This window comes from Pholcus phalangioides, unplaced genomic scaffold (assembly GCF_987345545.1).
Source record: "Pholcus phalangioides strain wild (caught in Gottingen) unplaced genomic scaffold, Ppha-v1.0 ptg000007l_1, whole genome shotgun sequence".
Taxonomy (NCBI): domain Eukaryota; kingdom Metazoa; phylum Arthropoda; class Arachnida; order Araneae; family Pholcidae; genus Pholcus; species Pholcus phalangioides.
In genome coordinates, this window is record NW_028301600.1 from 49,346,682 (window position 1) to 49,370,335 (window position 23,654).

General features: G+C 36.1%; 2 protein-coding genes across 2 annotated transcripts in view; both read right to left on the minus strand.

Annotated features, from left to right (window-relative positions):
• The window catches only part of LOC149085421 (MAM and LDL-receptor class A domain-containing protein 1-like), a 45,370-nt gene extending 43,768 nt beyond the window's left edge, over positions 1–1,602 (minus strand). Inside the window, exons 1-2 of the mRNA XM_089233953.1 lie at positions 1,540–1,602; positions 515–773 (exon numbers count right to left, since the gene is read on the minus strand). Of these exons, the coding sequence (XP_089090079.1) occupies positions 515–679 (165 nt within the window). The 5' untranslated portion in view covers positions 680–773; positions 1,540–1,602. The remainder of the gene's footprint in view (positions 1–514; positions 774–1,539) is intronic.
• Positions 1,603–13,639: 12,037 nt separating this feature from the next.
• On the minus strand, positions 13,640–22,727 carry LOC149085422 (N(G),N(G)-dimethylarginine dimethylaminohydrolase 1). The gene is made up of 5 exons (XM_089233415.1): positions 22,440–22,727; positions 19,400–19,502; positions 16,959–17,152; positions 15,766–15,888; positions 13,640–14,107 (listed from the first exon to the last, which is right to left on the minus strand). Exons 1-5 carry the CDS (start codon positions 22,695–22,697, stop codon positions 13,982–13,984), a joined length of 804 nt encoding a protein of 267 aa, XP_089089541.1. The 5' UTR covers positions 22,698–22,727; the 3' UTR covers positions 13,640–13,981.
• Positions 22,728–23,654: the final 927 nt, after the last annotated feature.

Sequence of the window (23,654 nt, forward strand, 5' to 3'; positions counted from 1 at the left end):
TGTGAGTTCAACATCATAAGTTGCTTTTCGTGATTTAGATAAATGAATAAAATTAATTCGTATTTTCTAAAATTGTCAAATTTAATTTAAAATATTCATATCAGTGAAAATTTTTGAATGAAATTGTATCAATAAAATAAATATTTTGTGGCAATTTTACGTATTAACAGGGTTATGACATGATGTATGAAACAGAGTAATCATAATTCACTCTCAAATGGTAAAAAAAAAATCAGGTTAAACACGTCATTTTTTAAAAGTTTTAGGTTTTTAATCCCAACTATATTCATAAATTTACAAGTCAACGTACTCTTTATATTGGCTAGCTTGAAAGTATGTTTCTTTTACAATTCTCTTAAGTTGTTGATTATTATTTCATTGGTCTAAATCGTGAAAAATGTTCAGATATGCTGATAAACTCGGTAACTGTCATACATTTATCCTTTTTCTCAGGAAACTGGGCATTTCTGCTAGTAAATCATTATCTTAAAATATTTTTATAAGAGAAACCTACCAAGATATTGTTTGGAGGTTGCATGTGAAGACCGTAAACTTCTTTATTGGGATGTTTTTGGTAAGTTGACGGCAAAAATGTAAGATTGTGAAATATTATACCATGAGCACCAAAAAAGTTTATCCATAATCCAAGACAAAAGAGTGGAACATTGATTGCACCCATTGCTGTAGAAAAGCCAAGTCACAGACGAACAAGTTAACAGAGAAGAAGCATTAGACTTTCCACTCTTCGTGCATGATTTTCTTATGAAATTTATCTGCAATGATTTAAAAAAGTTGCTTAGAAAAAAAAAAACCCAACATTTCATATATCTTATAGTATGATTATTATTGAATTCTCTTAAGGCCAGGATTACAATGTAAAAGTTTGATAAAAGTCCTTTTACTAAACTTGAAAAATGCAGCTAGTAAGCGTATCTGTTGCATTCGAGCGAACGTAACCAATATTGTTATTGGTTGTTTTTTAAGTTTCGTAAAATATCTTTTATCAAACTTTTATAGTGCAATCCTGGCCTTAAATAGAGGTTTTTCTTTGAGATTGATTTTCTCAATCGATGATATCGAATATATTAAAACGAAATTAAGCTCAGAGAATAGCAATAGAAAAATAATTTGACTGAAGGAGACTTATCAAGTAGGTATGTACGACTTCGTGAAGTGAAAAACTCATTGTTTACAAACGTTAATGTACAACAAAGTATGATAATAATTATAAGAAGTTTCGTCTGTTTTAAATATTAGTTATAACTAGACAGATTTTACTGAAATAATCGCAACATTAAATCGTTACAAACATATCATCAAAATGATTTCATCGAAACTGCAAAATTAGTTGCGGAATATCGGATATCATTCAAGAGCAACGATAATTTTAAAATATCTGAATGAATCCTCAGAAATGGTCTTAGTTGTTGAATAACTTTGTTAATATATTTTTTATAGAAATTTTAGAAGTTCGCAACTGCTTGTCATGCATTATTTATAGAAACCTAATCTCTAATAGAAATTAAAGTAATCTCTCACCTATTCAATGAAGTGAAATTCTCTAGAGCACCAGGATGGTCAATACCTGAAGCTTCAAGCCCGGAACATATAGTTTCGGAATGAGTCCAGGACAAGTTTTAGATACCATGGAGACGGTAAGTGTTCCGTCATGGGCTGCTGAATAGAAGGCGAAGAGGGTGTGCCTGTGAATATGCGCGAGAAACGACGTGATTCGAATTGCTTCTCCTATCATCTTCCGATTGTAACTTGCAAGTATTGTTTTATAAGACCCAATCAATTATTAATGGATTTACATCTCCTGCTATGAAATTAATGTTAACCTATATTTCATGAGATGTTACGATTTTTTTCTTCCAAACATTGGAAAATGCAAATACTGCATGTCCTAATTATTAAGCACTTTTTTTTCATGAGACACTCTCATTTTCATTTTAATATATATATATATTTTATTATAATTTTTAATTAGCGGATTTTTCTTACATAAAATGCGAATTTCTCGAAATGAGTTTAAAATTCTTTAGCAGTATTTAGCTTACAGAAAGCTTAATAGAGCATGCTATCTGCCCCTAAGAGTTCATTTGCTGGTGTGGGACCTATATGATTTGAGCACGTATAATATCATATACTTTTTGATAAAGAATTAGAAAATATATCTCAGCTCAACTACATTTCCGGCTAAGATTTTCTATAAAGTTTTAATCAACACTTTCACGAAAACTTTAATACATAAAACCAATAACACATAGGGTACTTGTGTTACTGTAACCTAATAGAGAGCTCTAAATTTTGAGTTTTATGCCGCTTTCTTATTTATTACGGTAAACTCTCGATAATCCAGCCATGCGTTAATCCGGCGTTTTTTTATTATTGCGCTTGCTCTCGAAGAAAACGGCAGGTTTTCTTCGAGTTTCTTTTCCCTCCTGAGAAACACAAAATAATTATATTTAAATTTCCTTTCGCGCAAATTTGGGATTGCACGCAATCTTTGTTTTTTGCACAGGGCCATTCAGTACCGTTTAATTTCCGAAGGTATGAGTTTTGATAGAATTTTAATTTCCTTTTTTTTCTATGCAGTAATTTCTTCTACGTGTTAGAGAGATTTGGTGTCACCTTTCTTTTCTAAAAAAAGTTTTACACAGGACCGAAAAAAATGGGGGTTTAAACCCTCTCCCTCAGTCTTAAGGCCGGGATTTTAGTGTTTTTCAAATAACGAACCCTGCCCCTTGGAAGGAAAAAAATGACTAACGCCCGCCGTCGCCCCGCCCCCCAAGAAAATTCTGCGTACACCATTGAATGGTTCACGACCATTTTGATTCGCAGAGCCCTTTTGGCCACTATGTCTCTTTCAGTATAGATCAATCAGTTAATATCTCTACTGAATTGGCTGATTTATTTCAATTTACTTTAGCGGCCATGGAGTCCCGAGTGATCTGTTAAGCACAGCTTAAGAAGAGCGATGGTTTGGGGGATATCAACTGATAAATTCGCGAAGAAAAATTTTTCTGCTGCACGAGTTGCTTTCTTAAGTTGCTTCTAGAAAAGGATGTTACGGCCGTGCTTATTACTCTACTTGGCAAGGGGCACGGTCCCACCCCCAGATTCTACGTCAAAAAGCATGGGACCTGGACACTTCGTTGAGGGACTTCCGTCATGCTTCTTTTATTTATCTATTCTACGATAGCATTCAAGTTGGTCGTTCATCAATTAATAACTGTTACTCTAGACCAATTTGAATAAGAGACTACTCTCGTCCAGACTACCCTTCTTTAAAAGCACCTATAAAGGAGATTGACCTATAAAAGATGCATCCACCTTGTTAGTCTTCAGTTCCTTGCATTGATTTTCATCGGAAGGACATGAGACACACTTTTGCTCAAAGATGGCGGATGGGTCAGTCTGGTATTTCTCAGACGTTCCACTTTTGATCAAGTTTATCTATAAAAAGCAATAAATGTATGGGACCTAAAACACTTTCTTGAGAGACTACACTTGTGACACCGGTCGAATCAGAAAATTTCTCTATCACCGTGACCTTCGTGATGTCCATAATAATGATGTCCATATCTTACAGTATTTCGCAACCACGAATCTATCCAATTCAATAATATGCTTTCAATCCAATCCCAATCCTGTGCCGCTCTGCCGTCATGTGGTCATAGTGACGAACTCGCATCGCGAGGACCTGCGTTCGAACCCCACCATCGACATATTGGTAGTCGGCTGAATTTGATTTTCTATAGATGCCAACTTCTAGTCTTGAATTTCGAACCGATCTCCATTTTAAAAAATCTCGTCACAGTAGTATTAGGCCTACGATGCCGACGGTACAAATATATTCCATCATCACACTTCAGTCACAGTTTGAAAAATAGATGGCAGCACACTGAAAAACTCACACAGGAATTTAGATACCCATTCAGACTGTTAGGTACACATGCACACCACTAGCATAAGGGGCCATTCAAGTATTACGTAAGCAGATTTTCAGCCATTTTTGACCCCCTCCCCCCCTTGTCAGCAAAATTCAGTAAAACACTGAACCCCCCCCCCCACCCCTGTCAGCAAAAGTTTGTCAGTAGCTTAGAATATTTCATATCTTCAAAAAGGGGTGGTTGATGACGTAAGCAACCTTCAAACCCCCCCCCCCTCCCCCCTTGTCATCAAAAGTCAGCAAATACGAATACCCCCCCTCCCCGATGCTGACGTAATACTTGAATGATCCCTAACTCATTCGATAGTAAATTGCCCATGGCGATAGACCAGAGTTGTGCTCGGTTTGAAAGAAAGTCCAAATCATTGCTAAACCCTTTACAGTTTACTCCGTTGGACCAAATTGGATTCCTTTTGAAAATTCTGATATATAACGTTCACATTTTTGCCTTTGTCACGTGATTTCAAAAGTAAAGGCGATTGGTTACTCGCGACCTTCCCTTACCTATTAAAAGAAACCTATGCTAAAGTTTCCCGACAACACGATAGGGAGGTTTCCCAAAGCGATAGGAAGTTGCTCCAGAGCAACTTAAACAAGATTGCAGCATGGGCAAATGAATGGAGCATGACATTTAGCGTTGACAAGTGCATGGTCGCTCACTTTGGTTCGAGCAACCCACGGTTCTCTGACGAGTTGAATGGTGTCACTATCCCGGATGCAACTGGGGTCACCGATTTGGGAATTCTCATTGACGAGCGGCTTAGGTTTTCTGAACATTGTTCAGCGGTGGTCAAAAAAGCGAATAGAATGCTTGGTTTGATTTTCAAAAAGGTTTCTTCACGTTCTCCTAAAGTCATTCTTTCGCTTTTCCGAAGCTTAGTTCGTTCTAGACTGGAGTATGCTGTAATGTTTTGGAGACCATACCTACAGAGGGACATAGACTTGGTTGAAGGGGTGCAGAGAAGAGCTACGCGTGTCCTTATTGGCACACGGGGATTGAGTTATGCAAACACCAAACATGGCCCCCGCTCTGTTCATTGTGGGATATAAGCAGAGGGATTAAGTTATGAAGAAAGACCATTTTTTTAATATGTTTATATTGGATGAGCGCAGGTGTTGGGGAAATATGATCAAAGTGTTCAAAATTTTCAACGGGATGTATAGGATGGACCATGAACTTTTAGTACACCGCCAATCGACTGCTTTTACAAGGGGACACCTGTATCGATTGGTAGAGGACAATGCGAGGTTATGGTGTTGCAGGGAATTTTTCTCTAATAGGGTTGTTAATAGATGGAATAGCTTACGACACGTTTAAAAAGAAATACGATAAACATGTTGGGGTAAATCGAGAAGCTATCCATACTTAGAATAAGACAAACATAATATTATTTATGAGCATTGTATCATGTGTATATATTGTTTATAATTTTTGTGATTGTGTTTTCAATTGGGTTGCTGCATTTTTGAAATATATGACATCCATATTTGTTATGGGCATCTTTTTCTCAGCCACCTCGCTGAGCATTTTGCCTGTTGTGGCGTTGTATTTGTATAACGCACTGCAGTATTACATCTTCCATCTACTTCACCAGTTGCCGTTTGATAGTCATTTCCAGTATTATCGGGAGGGAGTGAGTCCGCTAACGATATTTGAAGATAAAAATATTGGAATTGCTTAGGTATCAATAAATAACCATATTTCACGTGTAACCGAAATAACGCGGAAAAACCTCGAATCGTTGTAGTGAGAGTTCCCGTCAAATAAAAAAAAACAACTCCATTATGGTATATTGAACGTATTCCCCAGGGCGATTGCAAATAAAGTTCCGAGCATTTCAGCTAATCGCCCACATTCATTAAGCTTCGCATGATGTTAGTCTTTACCTAAGCATAAACCTAGTCAGAAGGGAATTTTATCGTTTTCATTGCGTTATTACCTTCATATCTCGCAATTCTATCGATAAAAATATATTTATCTAGGAAGTGGTCATTTCAATAAGAAAACAGTCTATCATTTGCTGAGACTGATTCCATTACCCCCAATATAAAAAATATTTTGGGCAATGATTAACCTATATTTTTTGGATTTTACCTTAAGCTATTATTCCTTTGTGGAAAATTATCTAAATGGGCCAACGAAATTCGGCAATTTTAAATAAAATGTATATCGAGGGGGTTGGGGTAAATTTGTTCAGTAACTAAATACGAAGGAAGAAGAATACAAAATAATGTATTATGCAGCATACATGTTGAACATTGCTTTAACAAAATTCACCGAATCCGATTTCTTAAACAGTATAATACAAATAACCAGATACGTTAAATATAGTTCAGTCCCGTGGCTGAGTTTCACTGATTTGTACTGTTGAAAATAATAATAAACTGAAGCGAAGAATAATCCCCAATCTATGTTTATCGACCCAAACCGCTTGTCGAACGGCAATAGTATAGGTAGCCATCACCCGATCGGAACAACAAATAAGTACTGTAGCCTATAGGGTACAGAGGAGGGGGCGATTGCCCCCCCCCCTCCCGTTCGAGGAGTCTCTGTATCCGTTCATGATTGTAACAAGAGTAAATTATAAAGAAAACCGTATTCTTTTTCATTTAATCAACGTAAAAATCATAATTGTGTTTTGAAATTCCGCTTTAGGGCCATTCAAGTATTACGTAAGCAGATTTTCAGCCGTTTTTGACCCCCTTCCCCCTTGTCAGCAAAAGTCAGCAAAACACTGACCCTCCCTCCCCCGTCAGCAAAATTTCATCAGCAGCTTAGAATATTTCATATCTTCAAAAAGGGGTGGTTGATGATGTAAGCAACCTTCAAACCCCCCCCCCCTTGTCATCAAAAGTCAACAAATCCGAAACCCCCTCCCTCCTCGATGCTGACGTAATACTTGAATGACCCCTTATTCGCAATTTCAGTTCCCCAAATATGCTCCGCTTTTATTGCTTCGATGATTAAGACCAGGGCGGAAAACAACAGACCCGTGATTCAATTTTCTGCAGCCCTCGAAAGTATGAAAATATAATTAAAGGGTTGTGAGACGACGTCTCGGCTGCAAGTACAGTAAAACCTCTCATTTGCGGACACCGGTGGGACAAAAACATTCATTCGTAAAAAAAGTCACAGTTAATCAGGGGTTTGAAATGCATACTTTTATTATACAAGGGGAAATTATTATTTGGCCATAAAAGAGGGGTGACCACCTCAGAGGGGTGTCCATTAAGAGGTATTTTATTGTATTGTTGTTGGCGATTCTCGTAGTCTTCCTAGAACCTGATTTTCGTTAATCACAGAAAAATTTCATTCATGCACGCATGGTATTCCTAGAATGAAAATTTCGCGATTTATTCAGGGAGACGAAAAATCGCACAATTTGTTCTTCAGTACAACATCATGGGGAGGGGGTCTCCGGCGGTGCAAAGTTATGTCCTAAAGCCCCTACTTGGCTGGAAGTACCTGTCTACCAATTCACGTTATCGAAAATCGTAGCACGACATCCCATTATCATGAGCACCCCCCCCCCCCCCCCAGGAATGCACTAAGACAGCTCTGCTGCTTTAGGAATAACACGAAATGAAAATCATGTTCTAAGAAGACGAAAAACGCGAATTACATGTTCTACGATAGCAAGAATTGCAGAATGCATGAGATTATTTACTAGAGTAGAGTACAAATACAACGCCACAACAAGCAGAATGCCCAACGAGGTGGCTGAGAAAAAGACGCCCATAACAAATATGGATGCCATATATTTCAAAAATACAGCAACCCAATTAAAAATACAATTACAAACAATATATATACATATGTATACATGATAAAATATTATACAATGCCCCATAAAGAAGTAACGAAATTTTTTTTTTGTTCTATTTTTTAAGACCATGAAAACGCTGTTTGTGTCAGACCCCGAAAATTGCCAAAATTGTGTATTAGCAACACCCGGTGAGCAAAAAAAAAAATAATGTTCTTTTCATGTTTCTCGGAAGTCCACGAGAACCACGAAAATTGTTCTATATAATACGAAGGGTTTAAAGGTTAAGGTCAGAGTGGTGCAAGTCACATTTTCAACAATTCTGACTTTAGTCCAGAAATGCAATGTAGAAGTTCTAAACTATTGAAAGAAAAAATAACAAAGTCTCACCTTCAATAGTTCGCCACTAGATTGTGAAATCACAAAAATTCTTAACACTTTGCGGTCCAAAGGCTATGTCAGCACTTCGTTGATACAGTTCGTACTTTATAGTACCTCTCCCGCAATAAGGAAGGCCCTGCACGTTAGTCCGTTCCAAAAATCAGTATCTTTACAAAATTAACCAGTTTTTCTGTATATCTTATACTTTTGCGTTTTTTATATAGCTTATGAATGCTCTGCTAGGAAGCCGAAATCAAACACAGGGCAGGGCCGTCTTAAGAGCACCATGGGCCCCCGGGCCAAGTGATTTTCTGAGGCCCTACCAGGTAAATTATAGAAAATTTCAACCAAATCTCATTTTTGTGAGGCCCCCGGGGCGTGCCCGGGTAAGCCCATGCGTTAAGACGGCACTGTCACAGGGGGTCTTTCTTATTCGTAAGGGGCTTGGTTATAACGATGAAGTACCGTTGTTTCTTGATGCGGTCGTATCTCGAGGTAGACTCGACATAGAACCGCAAAGGGTTAACATGGGACTCTATGAAAACAAATCCAGTAAAACCTACTTTTTATCAAAAAATGAGGATTGCTTGACTCACATCTGACTTTACAACTTCATATATTACACATCACAGAAATTGCAAAACTTCTGAGGAGGCTCCTCCTCCTAACCAGATCACGGCCCGCAGCTCTGTCTCAATGAAGATATGTAAGCAAGTGGTCGAAGAAGACCAGAGCCATGCTGGAAGCTGTGAGTGCAGGTGTTGTGAGCCTAACGTGAAGTTCGTTTCTGTGTAATGCTGGTTATGGTGCAGCCACCTGTGTGTCAACAATTTTTTAACTATGAGTGAAGTGTAATAATCGAATATTTGTACTATTGTAGGCTTATTGCTTTCTGTGGCGAGACTTTTCAACTCGTATTTGCATCTCGAAGTGGAAGCACAGAAAACCAACTTCAGCCGACCACCACTGTGGTACCGGTGGGATTTGAACCCAGGTACTCGTGATGCGAGACCGCCACTATGACCACTCGACCACCACAGTGGCGCTGTAGGAGTACCACGAAAATGACGAAAATCATGTTTAAGGGAGGCCACGTGAATAAAGGCCAGCATTAAAGTTCTTTCCTAAAACTTGAAAATGAAACCAATAAGTGCACATCGGTTACATAACCAATAATCTTATTGGTTGTTTTTCTCAAGTTTTGTAAAAGATCTTTTATCACACTTTTAGAGTGTAATCTTGGAATAAGGCAGATCACGAAAATCGTGTTCGAAGGACACGAACAATGTTTAAATTTCTGTTCTAAGAAGATCACGACAATTGTTAAAATCGTGTTCGAGGTGGACCACGAGAATCATAAAAATAGTACCGTATTTAGGAAGAACATGAGTATCACAAAATGCAAATTTTATGCTCTAAGAGCAACAACTGCAAAATTTATTCTAGGAATAAACATAAAAAATATCATGTTATAGAAAGTTTTCTGGTAAGACTACAGGAATCGCAAAAATCAAAACTGTTGCTGTGTGTAAATAATAATGGACTCTAACTGGAGCTGCTCTGTTGTATAACAATTCCCTCGATCAGGATTTTGTGCGAGTGAATTTGTTTATTGTTCTGAACTTTAAAATTATCTAAAAATGAGTGTTTACAGTCCACTTTTTTGTGTGAGTTATCGTTCAAAAACTATAAGACCACGAGAGTTTCAAATGTTTCACTAGAGACTAAAAAGGAATTTGTTCTATTAAGACCCCCGAATCACAAAAATTATGTTCTAGGATCTAGGACAGTGGTTCTCAAACTTTTGTCACCCGTGGCTCCCTTGCTCAATTCATGATTTATCTGCAGCTCCCCAGAGTAGTTTAGTATTTCACTTATAAAATAACCATTTTAAAGCATAAATAGGCACGTGCAAATCAATATCTCCAGCTTGCCCGGACGTCCCTGACAAAGATTGGCGACGCCCCTAGGACAGCGACACACACTTTGAGAAACACCGTTCCCTAAGAAATTCCACGAGACCATGAGAACCACAAAATGTTTTTCAGAAAGAACAATATAAGTGCAGAAATCATACTCTCAAGGAAGACCACATGTACCACATAAATTATGTTCTGGGGTAATCTCGAAAATCGCAAATTTTCTGCTGTTGAATACCATGAAAACGACGAAAATCTTGTTCGAAAAAAATCGCGAGAATCATATTTTAAGAAAAAAATCACGAAAATCTTAGAAATCGTGCGAGAACGATGAGGGTCGAAACTTTTCTATGAAAATCAGAAAATGAATACCGTATTGCCCCGCATTACCTCGTTGAATGGCCTCTTTCTTTCGCCTCGCTTATCGAATATGTGCGGTGTGAAACAAAACAATACAATTGTTTTCGTCGCTAGTCTCTATTATGCACTTTCGTACCTCTTGGTTACCGCACTATGTGCACGGCCTTAGCCGGCATGCCAACGGAAACAGCAAGGGGGAGACCAACATACCGAGCAGGGACGGCTTAAGCGAGGGTGCAAGGGGTGCGATGCGCCCGGGTGGCAGATTTTGAGGGGCGACAGCGTAGACTAATTAAGACTCCAAAATTTTTTAAAATTTCAGTTAATTTTTGTATGAAAAAAGAAAAATCATAAGAGAGAGAGAGAGAGAGAATATAGCGTCCTTGGCCCACGGGCTCCAGCCCGTGGGCCAAGGACGGTTTTTCCCCATCTAGAAAATTGCCAAAATTGTGCACTAGCAAGACCCAATCGTAAAAATTGTTCTAGGAAATCCACGAGATCCCAGGGCCGTATTTATGTTTTTTCCGCCTTTGGGCTATACAAACTTTGCTGCCTCTCCCATTTCAGTCTAACTTTTTTTACCCTCCCTCCCATGCCATTACTTATAAAGCATAAACAAAGAAAATAAAAAAAGTGGTACCATATATAGTTGCGCCTAAATTTTACTTCTCTGTGGCCTGTATTCGTATCCTACTCCGATAAGAACAGCATAAATGCGGGTAAAACACATTTAAGGCCGAAATTACACTATAAAAGTTTGATAAAAGTTATTGTATAACACTTCAAGGATGTAACCAATAAGCATATCAGTTACATCCAAGTGAATGTAACCAATAAGCTTATTGGTTGTTTTTTTTCCAAGTTTTGCAAAAGGGCATGTATCTAACTTTTATAGTGTAATCCCACCCCCCCCCCCCATTTATACAAATACAAGGCCACAACAGGCAAAATGCCCAACAAGGTGGCTGAGCAAAAGATGCCCAGAAGAAATATGGATGTCATATTTCTAAAATATAGCAACCAAATTAAAAATGCATTTATAAAAACTGAAAACTATATGTAGGGGAACCCGGGGCAGAATGAAGTTCGACGTTTTTCAGTGGCAAGAGGGTGCTACCAGTGAGCGGCAAGTAGATCTAGACCAACATGTTACTGCGCAACTACGGCAACCATGTTAGTTTGGTTTTCTTGAGCATTGGTGAGCGAGGTTCCCATTATGTGATTTATTGCTCCTGTCTTGTAACTTCTGGTGTATTTGCAACCAAGGTAAGGTATACATACTTTCTTACATTATAACTATAGTTAGTACCTGCTTGAAGTACGTTTAATTGTCTTTAGTTTTGTGTAGTTAAACGTTTGTTTACGTATCTTTCTCGAGTGACCTTACCACCCTAACCTGAATCGTGTTCCTGGGGCGGAATGGGGAAGTACCCATTCTGCCAAACTGCAACCTGTCTGTATGTCGGCAAGTGGAATTTACATGCCCCAGATGCTCATTTTACCTCGAAAGAAGAAGCAGAAAGAATTTGAGTTAGTATTGCGGCCAGGAGGTTGGGCGGAGGCGCGCAGCACTGGATGGATGACTGCTGAGTTATTTCTTGTATGGTTTCGAAAATTTGTGGAATTTTCTAAGGCATCAAAAGACTTTTTCGGTTCTTCTTATATTAGATGGCCACTCAACACATACCAAGAACCTTGAGGTTATAGACCACTCGAGGAAGAATGGCGTTTCGTTGCTATTTAATAAGGCTAGTTGTGTCACTCCTGGGTGCTCTTGGATGGCAACTGACAACAGGGCCTCTTCATTTCATGTTTCACCTGAAATTCTAATGTCAATTCCAAAAGTTAAAGAAAGCGCAGAAAGGACAAATCGGAAGATCGCTTTCTTAACAGATTCCCCATGCAGGTTTCAGAATCCACTATTAAGGAAAAAGAGGGAAAAAACTTTGCCAAACAACACACATACACAAAAGAAAGAGCAAGGATAAAACTATTTAAGAAAGACAATAAAATTAAGAATTGAAAAATCAAAGAAAATTTCCTGAAGATAGGAAAAAATAATGGAAAAACCTAAAAATTAATGAGTGATTCTGAGGATTGTTCTGTGAACGTTTATATTGCAGTGAATTTTACTGAAAAGTCAGTTGAAGGTTGGGTCACTTGTTGCATGTGCAAAAAAATGAGCACACAATTTCTGTGTGGAAATAGACAGTGAAGATGATGAAGCTGTCCTAGTGTGTGTATTTTGTGAATAGACTTAAGAAACGGACACAATCAATGAAAACTGTAGTTAAACCTTTCTAGTCACTTAAAGCAAAATTAATTTTCCTGCATTTCCACTAATTTTATATATTTTTATAATTACTTGTCCTTACCAACCCATTCCGCCCCGGGTACGGGGCAAATGACATAACTTTTTGTTTTTGAAAAAAAATATATTGTTTTGTTTTCTTACAATACCATTGTATTTTTGTGATTATTAAATTGTAATGTGTTCATAGAAACATTTGCAGCTCTCTTAACTAACGCATTTGTATTTTTAAAGCATATTTTCAACTTCGTACCCCGGGTTCCCCTATATATAAAATATTATACAATGCCCATATAAAAAATATTTATGGTAGTCTTATTTTAAGAGAGTATGGATACCTTCTCGATTCACCCCAACATGTGTTTTGTCATTTCTTTTTGAATGTGTCAATTGTTAGAATTTTCTACATCCGGGGATAATCTATTCCATTTATCTTTTTTTCCCAACTTGTCTCCGTTTTTTGAATTTCAAAAATATCTCATTCAATATTACACTTAGAAATGTGTAATTTATTTTTTGTTGGCCTCAGGAGAGACAAGGCAACAACTTTCTAATTGGGTTTTGAGCATAGGGTGTCCATATAAAAAGTTAACTTTTATTTTAATAACGATACAACCCCTGGCAACATGAATAACATATCCGAGTACTACACGTTATTTGGATACTTTTTCTAATTGGAAGTATGACCTAGGATCAAGGGTTTGTTTGTAGTGCATGCTGTTACCTATGCACCCTGTATTATATACAATGACAAAATATGAGTGAACATGTTTTATCTCTCTCATCAAATGCATTATAATGTGATCTGAATAATAATCTGTATGTACAATATTACCACTTCGAGCAGTACCAATTATATTTTACTTCCAGCATTCCTGGAATCAACACAACATATAAATTAAATTCACAATGACACTAACCAGATGTTAAAATTGTGAAAAAAGTAGACTAATTTCAAATTTTTTTTATTTTCAACAAAATAACAAAAAAATTAAGTGCCATTAAACATCATATTCAACTGTCTGGCAATACAAAAAAATACAAAGTCAACCAATTTACAAAGATAACATTTTTTAAAAAAATCGAATTTCCAGCTGCTTAGAGCCAATAATATTGAATAAAAATATGAAACAGGTGTCAGTGATAGTTTAAATGCAGAATTGCATGCAGCTCAGCAGATATATTTAATGCCAAAAGAAAATATCGTACTTTAAATATCTATCAACTGGGAAATGTTGAACTACTGAGCAGGCATTTTTCATTGATGAAAGTGAAACACTCATCATGTACTTCAAAGCTTTCTAATATACTTTGTCTTCTTTAAAAGAATACAGCAGCCACTTAAAGTACCTTTTGCATTAGAAAGTTCAGATAATTTTACAGGAATTCTGCAAAAGTCAATTTTTTCTTCAAAGATCTGTAAAGAGAAAAGATATTGACGTAAATTTTCTACATTATTAACCCCAATTTCATTTAGCACAAACATTCAAACTTTAAGATTTTCCAAACTGATACATTTCAGTTCATCAGTTATCTTGCATATCCCATTCAAGCTACATTTCTATTATAAGAGTCAATCAGGCACTGTTTGTCTCCTTTCGTCAAAGTAGATAAGAACCAAACCTTTTTTTTAACTTGTTAACTGGTGGGGTTTTCGGCCCACCAGTAAAGGGAAAAAATTTTAATTCGTGGGCAATAACCTATTGTTTTTTGTCAATCATTATGACTTCCACCACACTGTTGGATGTCCTTTCATCAAAGTGACCCGCCAATTTGAATTTCTTATAAATTTCCTTCCGGGTAAAATAGTTTTTCTGCATTTAATGCTGTTTTTCCCAACTTTCCTGTTTTTCAAATTTTAATATCTCAGAGAATAATATTGCACTTAAAAACAAAACTTTTGGGGGATCAGAAAAGACAAGGGAACAACTTTCTAACGGTTTTTGAGCAGTGCGTCCATATAAAAAAATAAATTTATTTTAATAACTATACAACCCCTTGCAATATGAATGACATATCTGAGTACTACATGTTATTTGAATACTTTTTCTAACGGAAAGTATGTCTCTAGGATCAACAGTTTGCCAGTAAAATGCCATACACCCTGTTGCCTATGCACCTTGTACATAGATTAACATTCAAATAGCTTTTTAACTGCCAAAGAAAAAGGAAATTTTTTTCAAGTATAATTTGTATAGCATAGGTTTTAATTTGTATATAAACAACGTGAAGGTCACAAGTAAAAATAGCAGAAACTTTTTTTCCCATCATGCTGTCAGACGTTAAAATGACTCCAGAGGCCTGCTTACATAGGAAAGGGAAAAAGCCTGTTTAAAACTGGGTTAAAGGATTTTCGTTAAAACCTGTTTACATAGGCCAGCATTCCAACCCCAATTTACTGAAATTCGTGCACACAAAGGATTATGGGAAAGGAGGTCATAACTCAAAGATCCGCAAAAAAGAGGGGGGCAATGCCTGCTCCCTATTTTCTCCCTACCAAGAAAAAAGTAGTCAAGCGGGTGCCAGAACTTCTAACACAAATGAAATGGTATCAAACTCACACATGGAATCTTAGAGAGAATGGGATGTCATTTTCGAATACTAATCATGTATTAAATCTACACATCTATCACTTTTGTTTGAATGTATGTTTGCCATCAATATAAACTAATATTTTAGACCAGTGTTTTTCAACCTGTGGTCTAGGAGTACAGGGGTTCTACGGGATCATTTTCACTGAGATCCATACATAAATAGCGCATTTAGAGCTGTAAAATTAATTTTTTTTTAAAAAGGCATTTTAAGGGGGTGAATTCACCTTTGCCACAGAGGGTCTGAAAAATAAAAAGGATGGGTTTAAGACATTGCCCAGGACAGATCATTCGATCCTGTGAGCATAACAGGAACCGATTGTATATTGTTTACAAATGTGTGTGTGTTTTATTAATCTGTATATGAATGGAGGTTGATAAATTTTAACTTTCAACAGTTTGGGGAACAGAAAATGTGTAAGTGGGTTCAAGTTTTGAAAAGTAAATAATTTATGAATCATTATTATTCTGTTTTCATATTTACCTTGGTACTTTCAAGAAACTCTGATCTGTGTACAAGATTCCCATTGATGAACAAACAGTTGGCTGCTTCATAATCAGGTACAGTAATCATATGATACCTATATGTAGCCTCCTGTGCTATACGCTAAAACAAATAAATAATACATGCTTACTCAGGTCAAATAGAAAAAATAAGTGTTTATCCATCTTATAAGATAAGGGAGGGAGTATAAGATCATTGCAGCAGAGAAGCCACAACTAAAGTGCACAACTGACATTTAACAGTTCAAAATAAATCGCCTCACATTGAAATGTAACGATATATTTTCATGTAATAAATTAAAAATGCAATGGAAGCTGTATAATGCTGCACACTTTGGGCCCTCAAAAAAAATTTACAAGAGGAGTGACTAATGCAATTTCTATAAGGGCGTATCTCTCAAGAGAGAGATGTTCAGAAAATTTTAAGTCCTATCATATTTGAACCGAGTAAACAAAGCTCTGTTCGCTTGCTCATAATTTGTGACACATTTTTTCTGTTGGTGTAGTTACATATTTCCAACTTGATTTCAGAACAATAAACATTTTCATTAAGTATTGTACTAAGAATCTCCCATTTTCTTACAAATGTTGCTATGGATATCTTGAATTCAATCTATTTTTCCTTTTGCTTTCAGTGTGAGAGCTAGAGTTTTGAATGTGTGGATGCACAGAAAAAAGAGTAAGCAAATAACTATATTGGTCACCTTTTTCTAACAGAAACTGTTAAAAAAAACGAGAAAAAGTGGGACCATAACTAGTGGAAGACTTTGAAAAAAACAAGATAAGGAGTATATAACCTGTGAATGAGATGACAATGGGATGCTATTGATGTGTTTTTACCTTGCTCTGTAAAAGGTGGGAGGAAAATTGAAACAGATTTTGACGCAGATTTACAATAGGTAGCACAGTTGGCTTTCTTCCCCAAGAATCAAGATTTAAAAAGAAATAATTGGGTCACACTGGACTGTTTATTGGTTTGATATGGGATTGGTTTTTTTTTAAATGATATATCAAGGTGAAGCATAAAATTAATGACAGTATATCAGGGCACTATTTACATAAACTGTCCTATTTTTCAGTTGGGAGTGCCAAAAATTGATGGTATAAATAGAGTGATAGTTTATGAGGGGAGGTAAACTGAGGTTCTACTGTACTTATTAGAAACATGAATACCTTCAGAACACTCTGGGATTCAGGCGAGGATGATATGCACATTATATCAGGACCAGCAAGTGACATTAATGATTTCAAGTGGTTTCCACTCGGTATTTTCACAGGTGTAACAGCATATTCTGGAAAAGCAGCAGCAACAGCTCTTGCTCCAGCATCATTTGTATGATCTGATAGCCCAACAAAAAACTCTCTTCCTTATGAATCAGAAATGGAAATAAAAAAATTAACATGACATTATTAAAAAACATAGCACATTCACGCAAACTGATGAAGAAATGTGAATGTAATAATAAGTATGCAAGCACATGTATTCCTAGAAATTTATATCTTTTTGAGCTTTCAAATTGTGGTGTGAAATTGAGAACAGCTGTCTGTAGGTCTATTTAATATTTAGGGATCTTAATTCTTTTGCCTGTTACATCATGATCTAAAATTGAAAACAGATGTTTTTCCTGCAGCTGCAACAGGAACTTTGGTGATAACAGCAATCACAAATCTAAATAAGAAAATTTCTTTCTCTTGATCGGAATATTTCAACTGTTTCTCTCTCTCAACATAAAATGCTACAATCTGTTCAATCTGAGGAATTTTTATTTTTTGGTAAGTTATTGGACAATACATGACAAATAACACTGACTAAAGCTGACATTAAGTTAGACACCTAGGGCTACCTAATGTTGTCCACTGAAGGCTACTTTCTATATGCTACTACATTACATGTCACACTCTGTGTGCAAGTGTAATATACCTTATTGGTGATGTTATAGTAAATATTGAAAACTAATAATTTTGAAATTTTATTAGAAAGACTTTTTTTTCAAAGAGTCTGGATAGATAAATAAGATTAATATCAGGTACCATGATCATCATATCAGGCAAAACAGTACATAAACCAGGTTTTGCTATCTGAAAACGAAAAATTGTGATTATGTGATTAGGAAGAAATTTTGTACGTAGTTTTTTTTCATAATTTTTTTTAAAGTTGTACTTGCCAATGGAGATAGAAAAGAGGAAAAATAATGAGGAAAAAAATTTTCTTCCTTTATTTTGGCAGTGTTTTTCAGGGTTGCCCTCTCCACAGAGAGTAGGCAGACCTACAACATGACACTGACATAACATGAAAATACAAACATTTCCATCTTTACTTCAGAAAATGGAAGACAGATGACAGCGTGAACAATAAAACAAGCGCAACTCAACATAAATACATTAAGGGCCACACACACTCAGAACTAGGGTTACCAGATTCGAAAACTGAGAAAGGAGGACACCTGCGCACGCACCCTCAGTGACGTCACTTATAACAATTTCCTCAATAGATGGTGTCACTGTTCCGCCCAATAAAACCAGCCACATCAATAATTTTTTCCAACTCTAAAACAGTACTAAAACAAGCAGAAACAGGAAAAATTCTGAAAATTTCTACGGCTATTGGTGAATGTGTGTGGGGGAAAAAAACACAAAAACACTCATATCAATGAAGAAATATATGTTTCAAAGCAGAGAAAAACAAATTATCCCCAGAAAAAAAGAAAATTCTGGAAACTTGAAAAAAGGAGGACAAAAGAGCAAATTTGCTGAAACGTAGGATGATGCTTGAAATGACATAAAAAAGGAGGACGGTTGGTAACCCTACTCAGAACACACATTTCAGCATGTGCTGATTCACTAGAAATTCCACAGAGGAATGTGTACAAGGTGCATGTACGGATAAGTAGTAGTAGGGTTGCCCTGAAATTTTTACACAGCGGTAAGCATGTCACCAATTTGGTGAGAAAGGCGCCTATTGCTCATTTTCACCCACAACCCATTATTACCTCACTTGCTTGAACATTAAGGCCATATAAGCCTTCCAATTAATTTAAATAAGAAAGGCAGCTTCAGACTGCTCAAAGTATTGCATCTAGTGTTACATAAAAATAGAGAAAAAGACAGAACATTCAAATCAGAGAAATATTCTTTGAAATTTATAATAGGTTGTCCTACATAAAAATTCCTGCCATAACAAAAGACGAAATTTTTGGCTCTGTTGTCGATTTTAGACCAGGGTGACAAAGAATTGAATTTATGTGATTGATTTGGAATCTGAAGGAAATAAAATTTTTTGAATTAATGTCAGTGTGCCTACTAACAGGAAAAAGGATCATAAACTCTTTGAAAAGTCACGGGTAAAATTGTGTGATTTTGGACAGATTTTTCAGGGGAAGCAAAGCTTGGCACCTAAATTATTTTTTGATTTATCAAGCCGTTTTAGACCATGGTATAACAGAGCAAAAGAATTAAGTCCTCAGAATAATAAATACAGTTATTCTGAATGCTATTTCATTTACTTTCGTTACGCAAATTAATAAACACTATTCAGTCAAATTTCTTACTAACTTAGCTGCTTACGTAAATAATGTGAAAAAATATACAAATATCTAAATCCAATCGTTTTTTACCAGTGAAGAGTATATCTCCTCCATCAACTAAAGCTTTATCATCCGCAATATCAACAATAGGCAATTCCAATTCTTTCTTGATTATTGCTCTCACAGTGTCAACCTGAAAACAAAGTTTGTGAAAACTGGTTTCAAAACAAAGTTTATTTTTATGTCTTATACACCTTTATATTTTAATGCAAATACAGTCAATAAAAAATAATGTACATCCAGGGATTAGTGCAGCTTCAAGGGTAAACATTTAACAAAAAAGTGATCTTAACATAAATACCACAGGAGTATAAATATCGTATAAAAGAAAAAACATAGTGGAAGGTCTAGGATCGCCAGCAGGGATGAACGAACCTCCAAACATTTATATGCCCAACTTCAATTAAATACAAACCAGAAACAACATTTTACCTGCTAGTGTCATGCATGTGGTTGAAAAAAACACATGCCCGATCAAAGTTTGCCCCATGCCAGGCAAGGCATGGTAGCCAATGATATTGTGAATTACAGCAACCCCTATTTTGTGGAGAAAACACTAATATTTTCAACCCCCTCGTTGGGCATTTTGTCTGTTGTGGCATTTGTGTTGGAATAGTTAGCTGCTGTCTCATGTTGGCATGCTTGCCCAGCTGAAAGAGTACCTACTTGTGGCCCTGGGTAAACAATTGGTTCTCTAGCACCAACATACTCCAGCCCTTGCATTCCTAGGGACACATTTGCAATTTTTTAGCTGAGCAGCAGTTTTTGTCGTCCAAATTTATTTGAAGTTTTTTTATGATGAAAATGAAATAGTAGTTTGATATTCCTTCTCGGGTGCCAATGTAAACCTAGTATACAGCAGGGTATTCATGGACACTACAGGATTGGGAAACCTGTTTTAGAAGGCAGCAAAGTTATTTTTACACCGAGCCGTTAAATACTTAAACCCATCTGCAATCCTTTCAAACTGTTTGAGAAACTTTAGCAATATATCATTTATTATGAGAAACATTATGAAAAACATTTAAGTAATAAATAAAAGACATTTGTGTAAAGAAAAAAAGTCAAGACTACAATTATTATTAACACATTATAGACTAGTTAAGTTTACATTTCTATGCTACAGTGGAGAAAAAATGTTAAAGCCAGGTGAAAAATGATGATTTAAAAAAAAGTAAAGATCAGAATTTTCCAAAAAAATTTTGTAGATATAAATTTAATAGCAAATATCTAAAAAAGGATTTGAAAATTCAATTCTGTGCTCATCAATATAAGAAACTTCGTTTTAGGGGTAGTAGTAAGAGCATTATTGGTTGGTGCCCGGTAAAATCTTGAGAGATGAACAACCTCTTTGTGCAATATTCTTCCACCCAAATACTTGTTCCTATTGTTTACACTCTGAGAAACTTCATATAAACAATACAATAAAAGTGTTAAAATCTATAGGAACACTGTATGAATCAATTAATATATTACATCAAACTCCTTCGAATGGATTGGATACTGGAGGACCGCAAAAATTTTAAGATAAAATACCCATTCTTATAATATTTATGTTAGCATAAGATGACTATTTCAAAATGTTTAGGAATCATATTAAACTGTCTATATATCATTGCACAATCTATAGGAGTCATCATTTTGACCACACTACCGTCATTACATTAATTCATAAATCATATAGGCTTACCCATATTTTACATACAGAATTGATTGATATCTCAACAATACATTTTTTGTGAGAATGACCTAAATAGAACTTTGTTCACACCTTATATCAATGGATGAGATATAAGACCACACCACTTGCCACACCCACTGGTACACATAGCGCCTACTTAATCAAGAAAAAAAGACTAGATTTCATTCTACTTGTCTACTTACCCACTAAATCACTTCATTAATTGACGTAAACACACCATTTATATACTCTAAAAACACACCTAAAATTTTATTTACTAAAGTATTTGACCTGTGCCTTAGAGATGTAAGAAAAGAAAGAGAGACTGGCCTTAAAATGTTTTTTACTGCAAATTTTCAAATGACACTTTCTGATAAACATTAATATGATTCTGTATTACATTAATTCTGATTCCTACAAAAATAGATTTGAAAAATTTTGAGCTTTATTTTTTAAAATAATTTTTCACCTGGCTTAACAGTTAGAGACATCACATTACAATGTATAATTTTACTCCTAAAGCAGGCCTGCTAAATCCTAGGCACCAGGTCACCATGGTGACTAGAAAATTAATAGCGGCACCCAGGGGGGAGCAGGCGGGTCGTGTGCCCTGGACGCTGGACCATAGGGACGCAAATTTTATTCTCAAACCTCTCCTTCAACATTACAAGGGGTGCCAAAATATGCACTTGCCCCGGGTGACCAAGCATCTAGTTGCGGCCCTAGTGACATCTGAAATTTTATATTTGTAGTTACTGGATTCAGATTTGAGGGCAATACAAGATTTTTGGAATTTATGTCAGCCAGGGTCACACCTAAATGCTTGGCGAGCTGGGACAAGCAGGCACTTTAGCACCCCTCATAATGTTAAAAGAGGTGTTTGGGCCCCCTCTGGTCCAGCGCACTAGACCGGCCTGCTCTTCCCTAGTTGCAGCCCTGATATCAGCACATCTATCAATACTAAAAGCGGTCATTACATCTTGGAAAAGCCGTAAGAAATATTATTTTTGACCTGTTTTTTATGGAAAGAAATGTTTGGCATCTAAAAAAATTGTTCTGACAAATATATCTTTCTGTGATTCATCAAGCCCTGACTTGTGAACAACGTGTGCCCTGACCCAAGTGAATCTAAGAATTCTCGAGACTCATTGACAATGAGTTCTCAATCAATATCAATTGAGAAATTTCTCTTATTGAAACATGTTTGAAAAATAAAACAATATAGAACAAGCTTTTGATTGAGGGCATTAAAGAAGGTACGAAGCCACTCCTACATTATGCATTCAATGTTTTTATGAACTGTGTCTTTAAACGTTTTATTTCTACATTGAACTTTTTAGAAGAGATTTTCCTACTGCTAAACGGCGAGGGAAAAAACGTCTTCTCTACCTCTTTTCTACGAGATTCGAGACCAGGCTTGCAAATTAAAGCAGTCCCATTGCAAACGATGGCGGTATCTTCGATGAAGGCACAGAAGGGGAAATTTTCATCAGCTGGGAGCTCGATAACATCTAACCCAATATTTCTTAAAACTTGACAAAATTCGCTGTGCTCTTTTCTCGCTTCCACAACGTCGATACCACAGTTCACTCCTAACGCTTCCGGTACTCGACATACTATTGCGTGAGTGAACCTTAAACCTGCCATATTTACACGACCCCATAAAGCGGAAATCGGGCGTCTCTGACCATCAAAAGTCCTTAAATACAAATATTACTTCAGTGACCATACGTCCTGGTTTATTTTTTGGCTGTCCCGACTTTTTTTGAAAAAATATCCGGGTTTTTCACGTATTTTTAATGAGAAGCCCACTTCGAAGGTTTTTTCCCCTTGTATAAGTCGCCATCTGGTGGCAGCGTAAGCAGTTGTCCCAAGTAGTCGCCTGACATCAAATATGACGTGAAAATTTGGTCATTTTCTCTGAATGACGTCAGTCAAAAAAAAAATCACGTCATTTCAAAGTCATTTAATGACCACCAACAATAAAGGTCAGGAAATAACGTGATTCTTGATGACCTTGATGAAATATCAGGTCATTTCATGACCTTATTAGCCATGAAGGTCATTAAATGACGTGATTTTTTATGGCGTAAATGATTTTGCGTCATAAAAATCACGAATTTCTTTCGAACTGAAAAATTCTGTTCCGGTTGAAAATATCAAAATTATCCAAAATGTTTGTCAATGAACCTTCAGAGGGTGTTTCAAAATTACCCTACGCGAATTCGTTACTGGTTGTCACAAGATAAATGAAGTACTTTTAATTGCGATTTTGTTTTGAATGGAAATGCAAAATTTTTCAATGAGCAATTGTTCATATAAATTTATCAACACGTTATATAAATTATAATTGCATCCATATCATGTTTTTTATGGAAGAGCAAAGGATCTGTCAATCTGTCAACAATTGAAAAAGATGCAACGAATTCTTTGACGTGTACGTTGAACTAAAAAAATGAATTTTTTTTAAATCTTTTTTTTTTCGATAATTATAAATAACGAAAATAATTATATTACTATATTTTTCAAGGATAAAAAAATAAAAGAAAACAAAAAAAATAACTGCCATCGGCTAAACTCAGCAAGAAATTAAACGGTAATTGT